Source organism: Clarias gariepinus, chromosome 3 (assembly GCF_024256425.1).
Source record: "Clarias gariepinus isolate MV-2021 ecotype Netherlands chromosome 3, CGAR_prim_01v2, whole genome shotgun sequence".
NCBI classification, from domain to species: Eukaryota; Metazoa; Chordata; class Actinopteri; order Siluriformes; family Clariidae; genus Clarias; species Clarias gariepinus.
In genome coordinates, this window is record NC_071102.1 from 31400922 (window position 1) to 31416506 (window position 15585).

At 37.1% G+C, this 15585-nt stretch overlaps 1 protein-coding gene across 1 annotated transcript; it reads right to left on the reverse strand.

Moving 5' to 3' along the window:
- Positions 1–5179: 5179 nt before the first annotated feature.
- Positions 5180–14442, reverse strand: cdca7b (cell division cycle associated 7b). Its single transcript, XM_053491468.1, has 10 exons — positions 14355–14442; positions 12195–12323; positions 11953–12084; positions 10937–11335; positions 10787–10849; positions 8591–8761; positions 8280–8426; positions 7854–8003; positions 7268–7404; positions 5180–6850 (listed from the first exon to the last, which is right to left on the reverse strand). Exons 1-10 carry the CDS (start codon positions 14358–14360, stop codon positions 6829–6831), a joined length of 1356 nt encoding a protein of 451 aa, XP_053347443.1. The 5' UTR covers positions 14361–14442; the 3' UTR covers positions 5180–6828.
- Between the last annotated feature and the right edge of the window lie 1143 nt (positions 14443–15585).

Below are 15585 nucleotides of genomic sequence, written 5' to 3' on the forward strand. Positions count from 1 at the left end.
GTCGGGAAATACAGCCTCACTATTATATTAATAGACTGCCTGGCCAGAAAATGTTGCTGTTATAGAAGGGCAGAATTATTAATAAATAAAATGTGGTTCTGGGAGCATGAAGAACAATTGCATGCTGTGGTGAGATCTTACTGTGTGACTTTTTTTTTGCCAAGCAAGATATAACTTCAGTACCTTATAAACACACATCAAACAGTTATGAAAGATTACATATTTTTTTATAAAATGATACAATGTAAAAAGATTACTTATCATGAAAATTTTCATGTCTTTAACAAATGTTTTTAATAGAAAGAAATCTGTGTGTGTGTGTGTGTGTGTGTGTGTGTGTGTGTGTGTGCGTGTGTGCGCGTGTGTGTGTGTGTGTGTGTGTGCGTGTGTGTGTGTGTGTGTGTGTGTGTGTGAAAGAGAGAGAGAGAGAGAGAGGGAGGGAGATTATTTTTCTCCCACAGTCTGATAGACAGCTTTAAAATCAATGTTCCACTACGGGAAGGGAGTCATGAGGGTAAACAGCTCATAGATGCTTCTGTGTGTGTGTGTGTGTGTGTGTGTGTGTGTGTGTGTGTGTGTGTGTGTGTGTGTGTCCTGCATCTGCAGTAGCACAGAACCAGTCTGACACCTCTCACTCATTTCCTGATGATATACTTTACACTTGCTGTGTCTACACACATGCATCTAAACCTCTAATGTATTCTCATACATGCTCAGCGAGACTTAATCTCCTGGGCTCTGACCTTGGCCAGGCACCGAAATAAAACAGTCAAATAAGCAGTCTTAATAAAGGAAAAGAAATGATGTGTACGTGTCTATATGTGAGCAACAAAAGCTGCTTTAAATAAGTGCTAGTATAAAAGGTTACATTAATCCTAAGGAGGAGTAAGTGAATGGCAGAATTTCCTGTTACCATTGTGAAAGATTCTCGGTCCTTCAATCACAGGAGACATTTGTCAAAAAAGACGCAAAATGTACACAACTTCAAATAATGTAAATAGATTGTCACAGAATAAGGAAATGTCAGAATACGAGAATTTTGACAAAAATGTCAGACAAAATCATATCAAATTCCAGGGTGACCATTCGTTATATATAAAATAAATGTAAGATAAACACTCTGTAAAACAATAAAAACAAGAGGTCCCTGTAAATCTCATTTAAGTTGCATTTTTATTTGCATTAAACACTTTTAATAGAGAATTTTTTCAAAACAAATCTTATAATGTACACATGACATCAAACATTCCCCATTTTAATATTTTAACTATTAGTTATTTAACTATTACTATTTAATTTCCTTCAAAGTGACATTAAAAACAAAAATGTTTTAAAAAATTATTAATTAAATGTGGGGTGAAAAAACTATTGTCCTCAAAAATTTAACAGATGAGTACTCGTGTCCATCAATCTGATCTACAGTATGTTGGAGAAACTCGCAGATGAGAAGACACTGCTTTGTGTAGTTAACATTTAAAACAAACATCAACAGCCTTCACCAAAGAGTCTGTATCAATAGTGTTGCCTGCAACAATGGAAAAGGTCTGTCAGGTTCCTCTTGTCTCATCCCCAAGGCACAAAATATGGAACAGTGCTCCAGACATCTCCTTATTTTGCAGATATCATTTCCATCATGTTGGTCCCCACCTGTAGATTACACGCCATCACTCAGTGTTGCAATATAACTAACATTTATGTCAAGCATTTTTGTTAAGGGCGTACAGCTATGTATATATTTAATGCAAAAAAAAATTTCTCTTGCCAATACACAAAAATATATCATGGAAAAGTGAATGAACATAAAAAAGAGCTTGCTCCTACCACAACTACAACATTTAAAATTTAGGTAAAAATTCATTATAACTAACCATAAAAAACTGCAAGCTTTAAGTAGCGTGTCCCTCGCTTTACAAGTGAAAAATCCAAAAAGTTTGTCATGCTGTGTCTCAATTTCAAGAATGCAAAGAACAGACTTGACTTGGAAATGCATCGGGTTTGAGGTTGAGGACACCGGGTATATTGCAAATGGAACACAGCGTACAGCCGCATTACACAGCCGCGATATATTATACTATAACCGTATTTGACCCAAGAAAACGAGCAAAGATTTTTAATAAATTTTGACTTGGAAAACAAACAAGTCTTGGTTTACGAGTACCGAGTATCATATACAGTATCACTCATGTGTTTCTTGTTTAGACGCCGAGTGTCATGTGATCACAACTAAGCCAATGGACACACACTCTCTTTGCTCTACACAGAAACACTGCTCTGTCGTGATTCTTTTTAAAGGTAAAGTGCAGGTTAATTTGTTTTATTTTCACTTTATAGCAGTGATTCCGTTATTGTGTCGCTAAATCGAGTGTCATTAGAGAGATTTCTTGTTTATTTTTCCGATAAAACAGTGTTTTGCGTTGTGTGCGGGCATGTGTGAAAAGAGTGGAGGAAGGGTCACTGTGTAAGATGAGAAGGGGGAGGGGGGGGCACTCCTTACTTAGCTTCACACACACACAGCGCCTGCGCGCACAAACGGAAACACTTATCTGTCGGGATAAATTTATTTTAACTTTTTTTTTTAAGATAAAGTGCAGGTTAATTTGTTGGATTTTTACTTTATATTTTGTGTTAATTTATTTTTATGTATGAATTTTTGGGGGCTGTGGAACGAATAATTTGAGTTTCCATTATTTCGTACAAGTGTTTTGAAATACGAGCCCGCTTCTGGAACGAGTTATGCTTGTAATCCAAGGTTCCACTGTAAACCAGTTTTTGGGTCAAAATAACCCAACCAGGTGTTTATTTGTAAATGACCCAGTACATCTCATTTGACCCAACATAGAGCAATTCAACAATGTGTTTAAAGTACCCAAAATAACCCAGAATTTTGACCCAGCATAAACAACCCAACAATGTGTTTACAAAAACAACCCAGCATTTTTTAGAATGTAGGAAGCCCAAACACTTAAGTGTATCAACAATACTGTATATGGGTCATTGACGGATAAGACTTTTTTTAAAAAAAAAAGCCTTAAAAAAGTCATCTGGGGCGATCGTAATATATCTCAGAATTCACATTTTTATGTATCATTAAGACTAGTTGAACCCATATCAGTAAGTAGATAAACTGATGAAGAAAGATAAACTTTAGTGCCCTTTAATTTTATGAAAACCATTATTTCACAAGTTTATTCTATAATATCAGAGTCTCCTTCATTATCCAGTTAAAATACTGTTTATCCCTATAAAAGGAAAGGAAAATGGCTGAATTTAGAGAAAAAAGATAAAATATACAAATAATTATACTTAAACAATTAACTCTATGTATATAATTGATGTATAGAATATGAAAACTACAAATATAGGACATATATCTATCATTTAAAACATTTAGCAGTGGTCGCCCCACATGATACTCGGTCGCCCCATATGATGTTTTCAAGTTTACTCAAGTATAACAGGCTAACGGTTAGCCTCAGAAACCAAACTAGCTTCTTCTAGTGACAAAGCACTATCAAATTCATCATAAAAATATAGATTTGTGGGAAAAAATTATAATTCACAGTTTTGGGGTGGTCGCCCCACATGATGACCAAAAGAGACTACGACATCACAGCCGTTAAAAAACAGCTTTTTCTTACTATATGAGAGAGACTGATTCACTATACAGTTGTTTCCAGGGGGTCTTCACTTGTGTCTGGCGGATGCAGTATCCCATCCTTGAGATGTTTTTTAAAATGGTCCCAAAATTGTGGTTTGTTGATGGTCGCCCCTGATGAAAACGATAGAATCAACATAATTCGGACAACATTCGTTTGTATATCATGATAGAAATATATGAGCAAATGCTTTATAGTTTTGTCAATGGATGTAAAACATGTTTAAAATTATACCAACTAGAAAAAGAGATATATTTAAGTTGATTTAAAGTGTTTTTAAACCAGTTGTCCTAACTAAAGTCAAGGCCGGACGGTCGCCCCATATGGTGTTTTGGCACTTCGGATAGCAGAAAAATAATGAAAAACTTAAAAATTTGGAGAAGTTAGAGTGGTTTAGTAGGTAAAGAAGGTATAACAAGTAGATGAGAAATTTTTATGTATTTTTTAGTTTTTTCTGCAAAATAAAATTAACCCGGACAGAAAAAGGGGGCGTCACGTCATTGACCCATACTTAATACATAAACCTAGTCTACACTGAGCCACCAGTGTGCAGATATGTGCATAATATAATAAAACCCCTTATCAGTCATATGACCAGCTGACCGAGATGTGGTTCACCGCAGATTTACACAGACACACTGTTCAGGGATGAATAATGTTGATAAAACCAGAGCCTTGTGCTGTGTTTCTCTTCTATGAGAGCTGAGTGCATGTGAGGGTGTGTGTCCATGAGCGGAGCAGAATGTAGCGTTCAAGCTTGAAAGCTGCAACATTATTTGGTCTGAAAGCAGTTGTACATTTCGGTCTGGCCACGATTCCAAGGTTATGAGCACAGCACCACTTTGGATTGTTGGATTTCGCTGAGAGCAGGAAAATCAAAATGCAAAAGTTTATTTTTTTTAAGAAGCGATGGGATGAGTAACTACTGTACATGGTTAACTAAATTCATTAAGAATCATGGCTCACAAGTGTAATTTGATTATGAACTGACATGCTGACATTTTTAGCTCTGGATATATTTTCCCCCTCCAGTGGCATTTACCTTTCTAATGCCATTTATTTAATAACTCCTTACCATCCTTCTGATTTAGGTTATGTGCACATCAGATTTTATTTCTGACAGGTAGTGGCACTGTCTCTTCACACCAATTCTTCATTCAGACCCTCCTACACAAACTTGCTTTAAAAACTCTAGCAATCATGAGCGAGTTTGTTGAAATGGCCCCTGAAGAAACACATCCACCTGCCATCTTAGTTTTATCAGTGCTTTCACAAAACTCCACAAGGTCAGAGGTTTATGCTTCCAAAGGGCTTTAGATTAAAAAAACATGAACTTGGAGGTTTACCTTCAGCACAATATCCAAGGCTCTGAAGGTCAGTAATCAGCATGGTCAAACAGAGGGCAAGAGGAACAGCTGCTCATAGCATTATAGCTGCACACTGAAACATTCGTTTATTATTCATATTTAGTTATGCACTTCCAATAAAACATGATCAACTGGTTCAATAACAGGGACACAAAATTGCAATCAGGTATTTATTTATAAAACAATTATGATTAAACAGTTTACTTAGTACATCAAGCATAACAGGCAGTCTATCCTTAAACACAGACATTAAAAAGCAGGGGGAAGACAAGAAACAAGACAAAGCTATATCTAGTACAGTATTTCACATACACTGATCAGCCATAACATTAAAACGAGTGAATACCATTGATAGTGGCACCTGTAAAGAGTTGAGAAATATCAGGAAGAACTGACTATTTTACCTAATATTTTCCAGCCTTTGACAGGTGCCACTATAGCGAGTTGGTTTTAATGTCTTTGACATGGGTCAAATTGTGATGTCTAGATGACTCGGTCTGAGCATCTCCAAAACAGCAGGTCTTGTGCAGTGTTCCCTGTGTGCAGTTGTTAGGACCTAGCAGAAGTGGACCAAGGAAGGACACGCAGTGAACTAGTGACAGGGTCATGGCAAGTCAAGGATTTTGATTAATGCACTTGGGGAGTCAAAGGTAACCCATCTGGTCCAATCCCACAGAAGGGTTTACCACCAACTTAAAAAATCCAAGTTCAGCCCTTCATGGAAACAGTGTTCCCTGATGGCAATAATGGTTTGAAGGTAATGGTAATGGTCTCATTTCCCGGAATGAAATCTGATCGAATATCTTTACGATGTGCTGGACAAAAGTCTGCACATGGAAGTCACATATCATAACTTACAGTACTTTAAAGGATTTGTCAACATTTAGGTGCCAGATACCAAAGCACACCTTCAGAAGACACACCTCAATGGGTCAGAGCTGTTTTATTGGGTTAAACACTATATTAGGTTTTAATGTTATTGCTGATTAGTGTGTGTATAAGTAAAACAAAAAGTATTAAAAACCTGGGAATAAAACACAGTTCAAAAATCAAAAGTAATTAAGTATAAAACCAAATCCAGTGTCAGTATTTAGTTTCAAATTCAAAGTGCTTTAAAAAAGGTTCCAATCTAAACATTTTAGGCAAGTAGATCCATTACAAAGTCTGCAAGCCAAACTCTATGTCATATCATCAGTTGTCTTGAAATGAGGGACAATGTCTTCAATGACCATCGGATTTATTATGTTATATTATTTAGATGAACAAGTATATAAAAAACACACAACAATTCTGACTGACTTGGTAATGATTTGGAGTTTTCAGGACCTGTAAAACCTGAATAACATCCAAAAAATATGTATGCAAAAATCTCTTTAAAAAAATCAAATAAAAAAAACGACATCTTGGCTTTATATTCTTCCATAAAAGCACAGTGAACCTGTAATGGGAAGTTGTGGTTACAAGAATTATTACCACATACACATAATCTGCATTTGGGTGGGACTAAAATTAAAATGTCACTTTATGTAATTAAGCTGCATATTTATATAGTTATTTCAGATCTGACTGATACTTGAGAGAAAGATTCTATATATATGGTTGTGTCATTAGCATAGTGGTTTGTGTTTGACTGTATGTGCCTACTGTATAGCTCCAGTGTCAATGTTGCATAAAACTACATGGAAACAGGTTTTCGGTTTCTCTCCCCAGAGTAGAAAAACTAGTCAAAATTAACATCTGTGGTAGTCTCGCATACTTTACAGATGTGGCGAAACACTGGGTTCCTGCAACACACTGGCCTTATTTTAGTCAAGATCCTTTTGGAGACTGCAAGGAGAAAAAAAAAAAGAAGAAAGAGACAAAAGTCAATCAACACATGAGCAACTGGAAGCAAGGACACTGGTTTTTGACCAATATGTGTCAAACATTGGTCAAAAATAAATAAATAAATAAATAAAATAATAATAATATAATTATAATAAAATTATAAATGTAACTATTACAAAATTTCACCAGTATAACAAACACTAACAGAAATACTATCTAGAAATGTCTGACAATTGAAAAACAGAAAAGAGAAGTGTCACATGATTAGTGTTGTAAGCATTTTTCAAAACAGCAATCTGACCTACATCCAGTAAAATGTCTCTCGTTCAAATTATATTTAGTAACATACTCAGAATTAGATTTAAGACACTAGGAAGCTGATTAAGAAAGAGGACAAAAAACAAAACATGTACATACCTCTCTAGATATTCCTTGACGTTGTTGTAGCCATAATATTTGGCTAAGTGAGTGAGAGCACCAGTTGCACAGCGTCCGTCCCGTTTACGACACAGACTACAGTTGCAGATGCCCCGACACAGAGGACACTCCCATATCTAAATACACACACAGATTCACTGTTAAGTAGAGGTTACCGAAACACACTTACAAGGCATGATTCAGTTCCACCAACCTGTTCTACTGTTGTAAAAAATACCACTGTATTGACAGAAATTTTAATTAGCACGCACTTTTTACAGGCTTTATATAACTGTTAAACCAGATGTCAAACTAGAGTTAACATAGGAGCTGTAACTACAGAAATCAGACCCAACTCCAAATACCACTCGACTTTTGTCTTTGCGGTCCTCTGTCAGCCGTCTATCCCAATTACCAATTCTAATAACAGTGTTAAATGTGTGTATTATATCAATCACTCACATCATCATGGAGACTTGTAGAGCAGATGGTCCACATTTGATTTTTGCAATTAAAACCTTTTTTTTTTTTTTTTTTTTTTAAATAAAATTTTTATTTTTTTTCTTTCGTCTTCTTTTCTCCTTACCGGATCCAAGAGAGCTGTACGGACGTCCTCTCCATAGCGGTTCCGCAAGCAGGGCCCACAGAACTGCCCTTTGACCCCCTGACAGTAGGGATTCCTGCACTCAGTCTTAGTATCCAACGTCTTCTGCCTGCACTGGTGGCACGTGCTGCCCTACAAAACACAGTATCCTGATGTCAGTCGAATAAAAAAAACACACTTCAAAACAAAACACAGCTGCATGACCTGTTTCTAAACAGTCCAGGTTCGTGTTAGCATGAACCACAGATTAGAAGACTAAGGATAGATTTCGCTGTCCGACACATGGAGTCTTATGAACATCTCCAAATGATAAGAGAAAACGGGATCCATTAAATAAATATTAAGTAATAATTATATTAATTAGTTATATTTTTAAAGAAATGCATGAAATCACTATCACCAACTTACATTTTCTTTATCGAGAATTTTGTCTTTAGCGCGATCAGCCACATTATCCAGCTCCTCCTCCGTGATGTCATCCGGCATACGTACAGAACTGCGCTTTCTGGATTTTCTTCTTGGCGTGTCTCTGTGTACCCGCAGCTCATCATCAATCTGTGATGAAAAAAGACTGAAATCAACAACCCAAACCCGATGTCCATCACCCTTGGATTATAAATAACACCGTTGGACAGCGATTATAGCGATGTAATGCACAACACAAACTTCCTCTATATGCAGCAAATGTTTTTTCCTTGTTTTTGTCCCTTTGTAATTACCTCCATTAGTTTCTTCAGGTCAAACTCTACACTCTTCCTTGGCTTCACTGCAGCAACTGGTTCCTGCTCGAGCCCGAAATGCTCAGGGGGTCTGGCCTTGCGGCTTGGGTTCCTCCTCTCGCTCTGCACTTCAGACACACGCTTTTTCGGACTCTGCTGCTTTTTCTTCTTCTGTAATCCGGGAGAAAGAAAAAAAAAGGTGAGCAAGTTCTATTATAACCATCTCTACTCTGTTTATCATCTTTAGATTTATTGGCCAAGTATGTTGGCACACAGAGGAATTTGATTCTGGGTACTACTGAGACCGCAACATAACAGATCAGCAATACAAGTTTGCATCAAAAACTTGAGACTAGCTCTGTTTACAAGCTCTATTTTTTGCTGTATGTCCTCCCTCAGGCGCCTTAAAACCAGGCAGTAGAATTCGCTCTTGACGGTCTGGTCCCCAGAGACAAATTCTCGAATGCCGGAATGTCGAGCAATATTTCAAGCTGCAGACCTGCCTTGCCTTTTTCCGATCATGAAGATGATGGGCTCTTCCAGTGTAAAGACTGTTGCTCAGTCTCCGGGCCATATACAATACCCATACACTGGTTTTGTTACCAGTAATGATCCTCGGCATGAAGAACGGGTAATTCACAGCACACTGACGAAGTTCTCGGCAGACTTTGACGCAATGTTCCTTCTGCTCCTGGGTCAGCAGGACGGAGGACGGAGTCGGCAGCAACACGGCGCATTGCGGTATCGCCATAAACTTGCCGAAACATGTCAAATGTCTCTGACAGATTCACATAGAATTGCTCTTTGTGGTGAAGTCCATTTTCGTAGTCCATGATGAACTAACAGACATGGTATGCATGTGGTCAGAACAGCACCAGGTGCACAACTCCCGATGTACACAGGACAGTGTCTTTTGGCAAATGGACTTGATTTGTTTTTTTACAATGCTAAATGCATCCAAAATATGGAGTTATCTCCTTTGAACAGTTTATACTAAGATGTGTCTGCTACCTATGCGCTATAAAGCCTTCATAACGACTCTAATTTAAGGTGCTGTTTATTAGTTATTTTTAGCGGCCGGTAACTCGAAATGAACTTTTCTGCAGCTGAAGTTTTGGTCTTGCTTTCCTGGGATGGTTTCATCATGGTGCTTGATGGGTTTTGCAAACACACTTGACAAAACTGTTCTTGCAAAAACTATTCCAGAACAGCTGTTCATGTAATGACGGACTGTTTCTGTAGTTAGCTAATGACCTAATGCCATATGTCTTATTTCATAGTTTTGAAAATATCCAGTATTGCATTTAAATTTATGGAATTTGGCAGACACGCTTAACCAGAGAGACTTACATTTTTCTTATTACACGTCTGAGGAGTTGAGGGTTAAGGGTCTTACTCAAGTGCCAAACAGGGGTGCTGGGGTTTAAACCTGGGACCTTCTGATCAGTAGTCCAATGCCTTAATCACGGAGGGAAAGTGCGAGTGTGCATGGTAGTGCAAATAACAGTAGATGTATCACATACAATAAAGATGTTTCTTAAAAAGACTGTATAAACAGTACACAATGTATAGTTTGCAAATAATAATAATGTGTGTAACATTTGTTGAAATTAGTGTGGATATGGTGTTGTGTAAAACACATTAGTACACTTTTTAAATATATTAATGATATATACACACTTTGAATATATGGGCTTATGCATGCATTTTTAGTCTTTTAAGGCGCTGCATGTTACGTTTTTCAACAAAACCTGCATTGCAATTATAATGAAAAGATCACACACAAAAAGGTCATGCAAGGTCACAACGTGCTTAGATTACTGAAACATCCCGAGCACCACTTTTAACTGGAGCAGCAGAGATTTTACACGCAGTGTGTGACGGCATGCAGCGCACGCATCCCAGGTGTTTACTCAGCGTTTCCACGTGAACGAGTCTTGCTTCAAACAAGCAAACACTAGGACTGATTTACAGCCATGATAAAACATCAGCGCCCTCAAGGGATTCAAACCCAAATCTAAGACCAATCAGTCAACAGTATCAGATTTTTCGACACACCTCAGGAAGTGGCATGTTTGCTTAATATGATACAATAAAGATTTGAATGTGTACACAAACCCAATCATTAAAGAGGGCTGAACGTGAAAGAAAAATGTCAATTCAGCAAAAAATAAAAAATAAATATGCAGCACTTACCACAGGCGTAGTCTTTCCAGAGAGTTCAGGTAACGAGGTCAGGTCTGCAAATAGCTTAGCAAGCTGCAAGCACATGCACACACACCATTATTCAGAATCATCATGGACACATTACACTAATCTTGTTCATAATTCAAAGAGGATTTTTACCATTGCTTTATTCTCCTGAATATTTTTCGCTCTCTGACTCAGTGTTTGTACATCTGCCTCAGTTAGCTTGACGTCCTTCTCCTCCTCTTCTTTCTCCTTCTTAGAGTCGTTATTAGGTCCTCTGAGTCTTTTCTCAACTTTCCTGCTTTTCTGAGCCACAGCTGGATTGGCACTGCTCCCTCTTCTCTTTCTACTTTTTTTCACAGACTCCACAGGCTGCTTTCTACTCGGGGAAACTCTGGATTTCTTTGACACGGTGCTTGCTTGGGTGGAGCTTCTTCTGGCAGGAAATCTGAATGCGACACACAATCCTGAGCTCCGCTTTTTCTGCGGGGCTGAATCATCATCATCATCAGAGTAAAAACCAATGTCGTCACTGTCTTCCTCTGGATCGGTATCCTGAGGGTGAAGGAGGAGACTAATTACTGGAAACAGCACACACAAATACACAAGTAGGCATGGAGGGAAAAATCCACACAGAATGACTTGCATGCTGTTTTTTAAACCGTGATCACCTAATGCATCCAAGATTAATTTCGATGTCTAATAACATTACATTTACAACTTTCATCATCGTGTTGGTCTATTTCTTTTTTCCCTATGACTTCCGACACTAACCCATTATACCATTCTACTTCCTTTTATTCCTAGTGTCTGTTGCTCCTCGTCTTAAACAGATCATCTTCCAAAACTTTCACAACTTTTACCACATATGGCCATCAGTTTCATAGATACCCAACCATATTTTATGCACCTGGACTGCATTCTGGGACCTCGAGTCCAAGAGTTGCACCAACATCACTGGAAAATGTTGAGTGAGACCAGAAGTGCTTGCCTTTTTTTTTTGTCTGTTTTTTCTGCTGTATGAAGCCAACAAACCAAACCCATGGTTGATATCACTTATGTCCTAGATGGTGTAACTGCATTAGCAACAAAATACAGCATGACCCAACCGGATGTGTTTCATGGTGGATGGCAGTTCGAAAAAAGAAAAAAAAAAAATACATATCAGTTACCATGGGGCTCATCCAGCTGTTATGTAGAGAGCTTTCTTCTTTACTGAACCCTTCAAACTCCTCTTCACTGTCCGTGTCCATGAAGACCTGAGCCAGCTCATCTGTAATGAATTTAGATTTAAAGCGAAGAACCTAAAACAGAACAACAGACACTGTTATGAAAAGCAACAGATTCTTGAAGTCAAACACTTATCCGTCATGCTTTTTTTTTTTAAAGGCATAAGTATCTTGATCATGCTCACTGGCTTCCACGAGGACTGGGAGTGAAGGCTGTCCCGACTCTCCTCTGAAAATTGCCCAGAAGAAGCGCCTCCAAAACCGAGAAACTCCTCTTCGTCACTCGGGCCTTCGAATATGTCCACCAGGGCCTTCTGAAAATGCCATCAGATAGTTAATCAGGCAAAAATATTTAACTACTTGCATACACTTAAATATTTGTGTTTTTCAAACCAGGCTGCTACATCTGTATTAGGGAATAACTTGGCCACATTTACTGAGAAAAGTACAGAATAATGGGAGGTCTACGACACTCAGATTTTTAAACTCTTCATATCTCTATCATTCAGCTACAACTACTTTCTCAGACAGGGAAAGTTGTGTTAATATTGAGGCTTTGTACACATTACTTTAGGCTTTGTTTACATTACCAGCATGCAGTGACGAAAACTCAATTTTTTACCCATCTGATTTTCTTTTTTATGGCTGTCTGAACGCACAAATTTGATGTTTTTTCAATTCTATCAGGGTTACTTTAGTATGTGGTCCTAGATCAGATACATATCCGATATGTGGTCATGCAACTTGAATGAGAGCAGACAGATCGGAACTGCAACACATACTCCCGACTAACTGCTTGCCATCCGCCAGAGCAAAATCCCAAGCATATCTTTTTCTAAAATCGCACCCATTGCTTGAACTGTATAAGCAGTTACATAAATATGATGTGCTTCAACTCAAATGGCACAAGCAAAAATTGCATCGATGAGCACAGAGGACAGACGTGTCCACAGTAGAGTTTGATAAAAGTCACTTGTATGTGACCGGTCATGACATGTAAATTCAATGCGCCCAAAAACATTTATTAAAAAAAAAATCTGAATGACTTGTAAGGTGAACATATCCATAGGGATCTAAAATAACCAAATATCAGCTTTATTATTTTATCTCATTCTGACACAGAAAAGGGTTTGGAATTTGACAGTCCTGCATGTTAAAGGTTTCTTAACACAGTGCAGAAATCGCCTTTAATTACACCCGTTATAATTAATTCTTTAATCCAAGGAAATTAACTTGAAGTGAATGCACATGGAAATAGCTGGGGAAAAATGCAGTATTTTGTTGCTTAAAATCTTTTACTTAATTCTGGCATAAATAGAGAGAGAAAGATAAAAGATTAGGACATCAACAGGTTAATTCACAATAAGAATTGTGCCTTAATGAAACAGGCTTTTTAATGAAAGCTTGTAACAAAATACTATGCTTTAACATGGGGAAAGGGTGAAATTTTTTTGTATTTCTAAAACATATATTAACACTCATAGGTTGAAAATATTAAAACTTAAATGTTAAAAAGCAAAAGAAAGTAGAATGTTAAATCTTTGAAATAAATTAACAACTGTTACATGAACAAATAAAAACAAATAAAGATCTAGTTGTTTACTAGAACTCTGACTTTAATCAAATATTACACAGAGAATACTGACTAATGTCTATTTCATTCAAAATTCTTACATTTATTTGTGCAAGTTATTTTATTTGACTGCTCAAGCATATAATTGTCATTTTTACTGGATCTTAAAAATACTACAACTCCTACCAATATTAATACTATTATTATTATTATTATTTTATTATCTTCATCATAAAATAGTAAGCATAAATGAAATCAAGTTAATGCTGCAAAACCTTGTGTACATGAGCTGCAAAGTAATTGCATTATTTAATTTAACATTAATAATGTATACGTGCATTATATAATTAAATATATAATGATTTAAATGGTAACAATAAATATTTACAAATATACATGTGCCAGTAAGAAAGAAACTAAAGAATGAGAAAAACAAACTGGATTTAATTGTACATGTGTTGCAAGAAGATTTGCCTAATTTACATTTACTTAACAGTTTTAATTGAATAAAAACATTTAATTTTATTTTTAAAAGCACATATAAATATAAATAAATAGCACATATAATATATAAATAAATGACTAGACTACCTAGCTGGACAGAGTCAATGAATTCGACAGCACTACATTCACTAAGATCATTATTGACTTATTTGTTAGATTGTTTGTATTTATTCTGCGCATGGACAACAATAGTGCTAGCTCATTTACGCAAACTAATTTTTTAAAATACAGTCCAAAAAATAGAAATGCACCCGACAGTACTTCTTACCTCCATTGTTGTGCTAATGTAACGCTGAAACACTAAAACTTTTTTTTTAATTGAACAAACTTCTGCTCAGCCGCAGCTGATGTTAAAAACCCAGCACACAATGAAGAGTTTAAAAAACAATATGAGCGCAAACACTCGGAAATAAAACGTAGGGGTGGGATGACGCTCGTGAAGTTACATGAATTAATCTTCAATGCATGATTTACAGCATGACTTCAAAAATAATTGTAAACACAGTGATGTTATTAAAAATTAAAAGACATGTATACCGTTTATCTCGGAATAAAATAGACTTTCATGTGTCTTTTGAAGTGCCCTCCCCTGTGCATCAGGTCATTTCAGAATGGTACATTCCACGGCGTGGAGCTTTGTAGTTTCGCGGGAAAAGTGAGCACGCGGACCGGAAGCCCTTTGTGTATAAGAATGTCTAGAAAGTTTTTACTTCAACCATATTATTCATCCGTAGCATTACAGTGAAACTATATAGTGCGTCAGAAGGTGTACGTCTACTAGATACGTCAGGTTTTCATTTGAGGGAAACAAACAAACAAAAAAATTTGCCCGTCGGCCGTCTCCCTGAGAGTTAGGCCTACCTTGAAATATCCTATTACATGATACATTTCTACAAAGCCTTTCCAGCATTCAGCACCAACACAAATAAAAGGGTTTAACCACCAAACAAACAATTATCTGGAGGTCTGGTTATACGAGGGGTGTTCAAGTCAAACTGGGATTTGTGATTAAATTTTTCGTTAATGAAGGTGTAAAACCCATTCACATTTAGAATCTGAATCAGATTTATTGGTCAAATTTGTTAACACACATGAGGAATTTTCTTAATTTACAGAAGACTTCAAGCACAGTATGGTAATGAGAATCATAGCCGCAGTAAAACATTTCGATGGTGTAAACGTTTTAAATAAGGCATACGTCCATGAATGATGATCCAGGCTGAGGTGATCGTGCAGCTAATGGAGCATCAAATTCTTGAAATATGGCAGATAACTAACAGGAGAGATGCATCTGTCTGTGGGAATTGTATACACAATCATTTAGCAACACCACTTGCACATTTCAGGCACTCGGCCAGGAGTTATTGCCACATCCCCCATAGACCTGACCTCGCTCCAAGCCATTTCTACATGTTTGGACGGTTAAAGGAGTCCCTGGGAGGCCAACATTTAAGACGTGAAACAGGCAGTCTGATCATGGCTCTGGTGTACTGAAATAA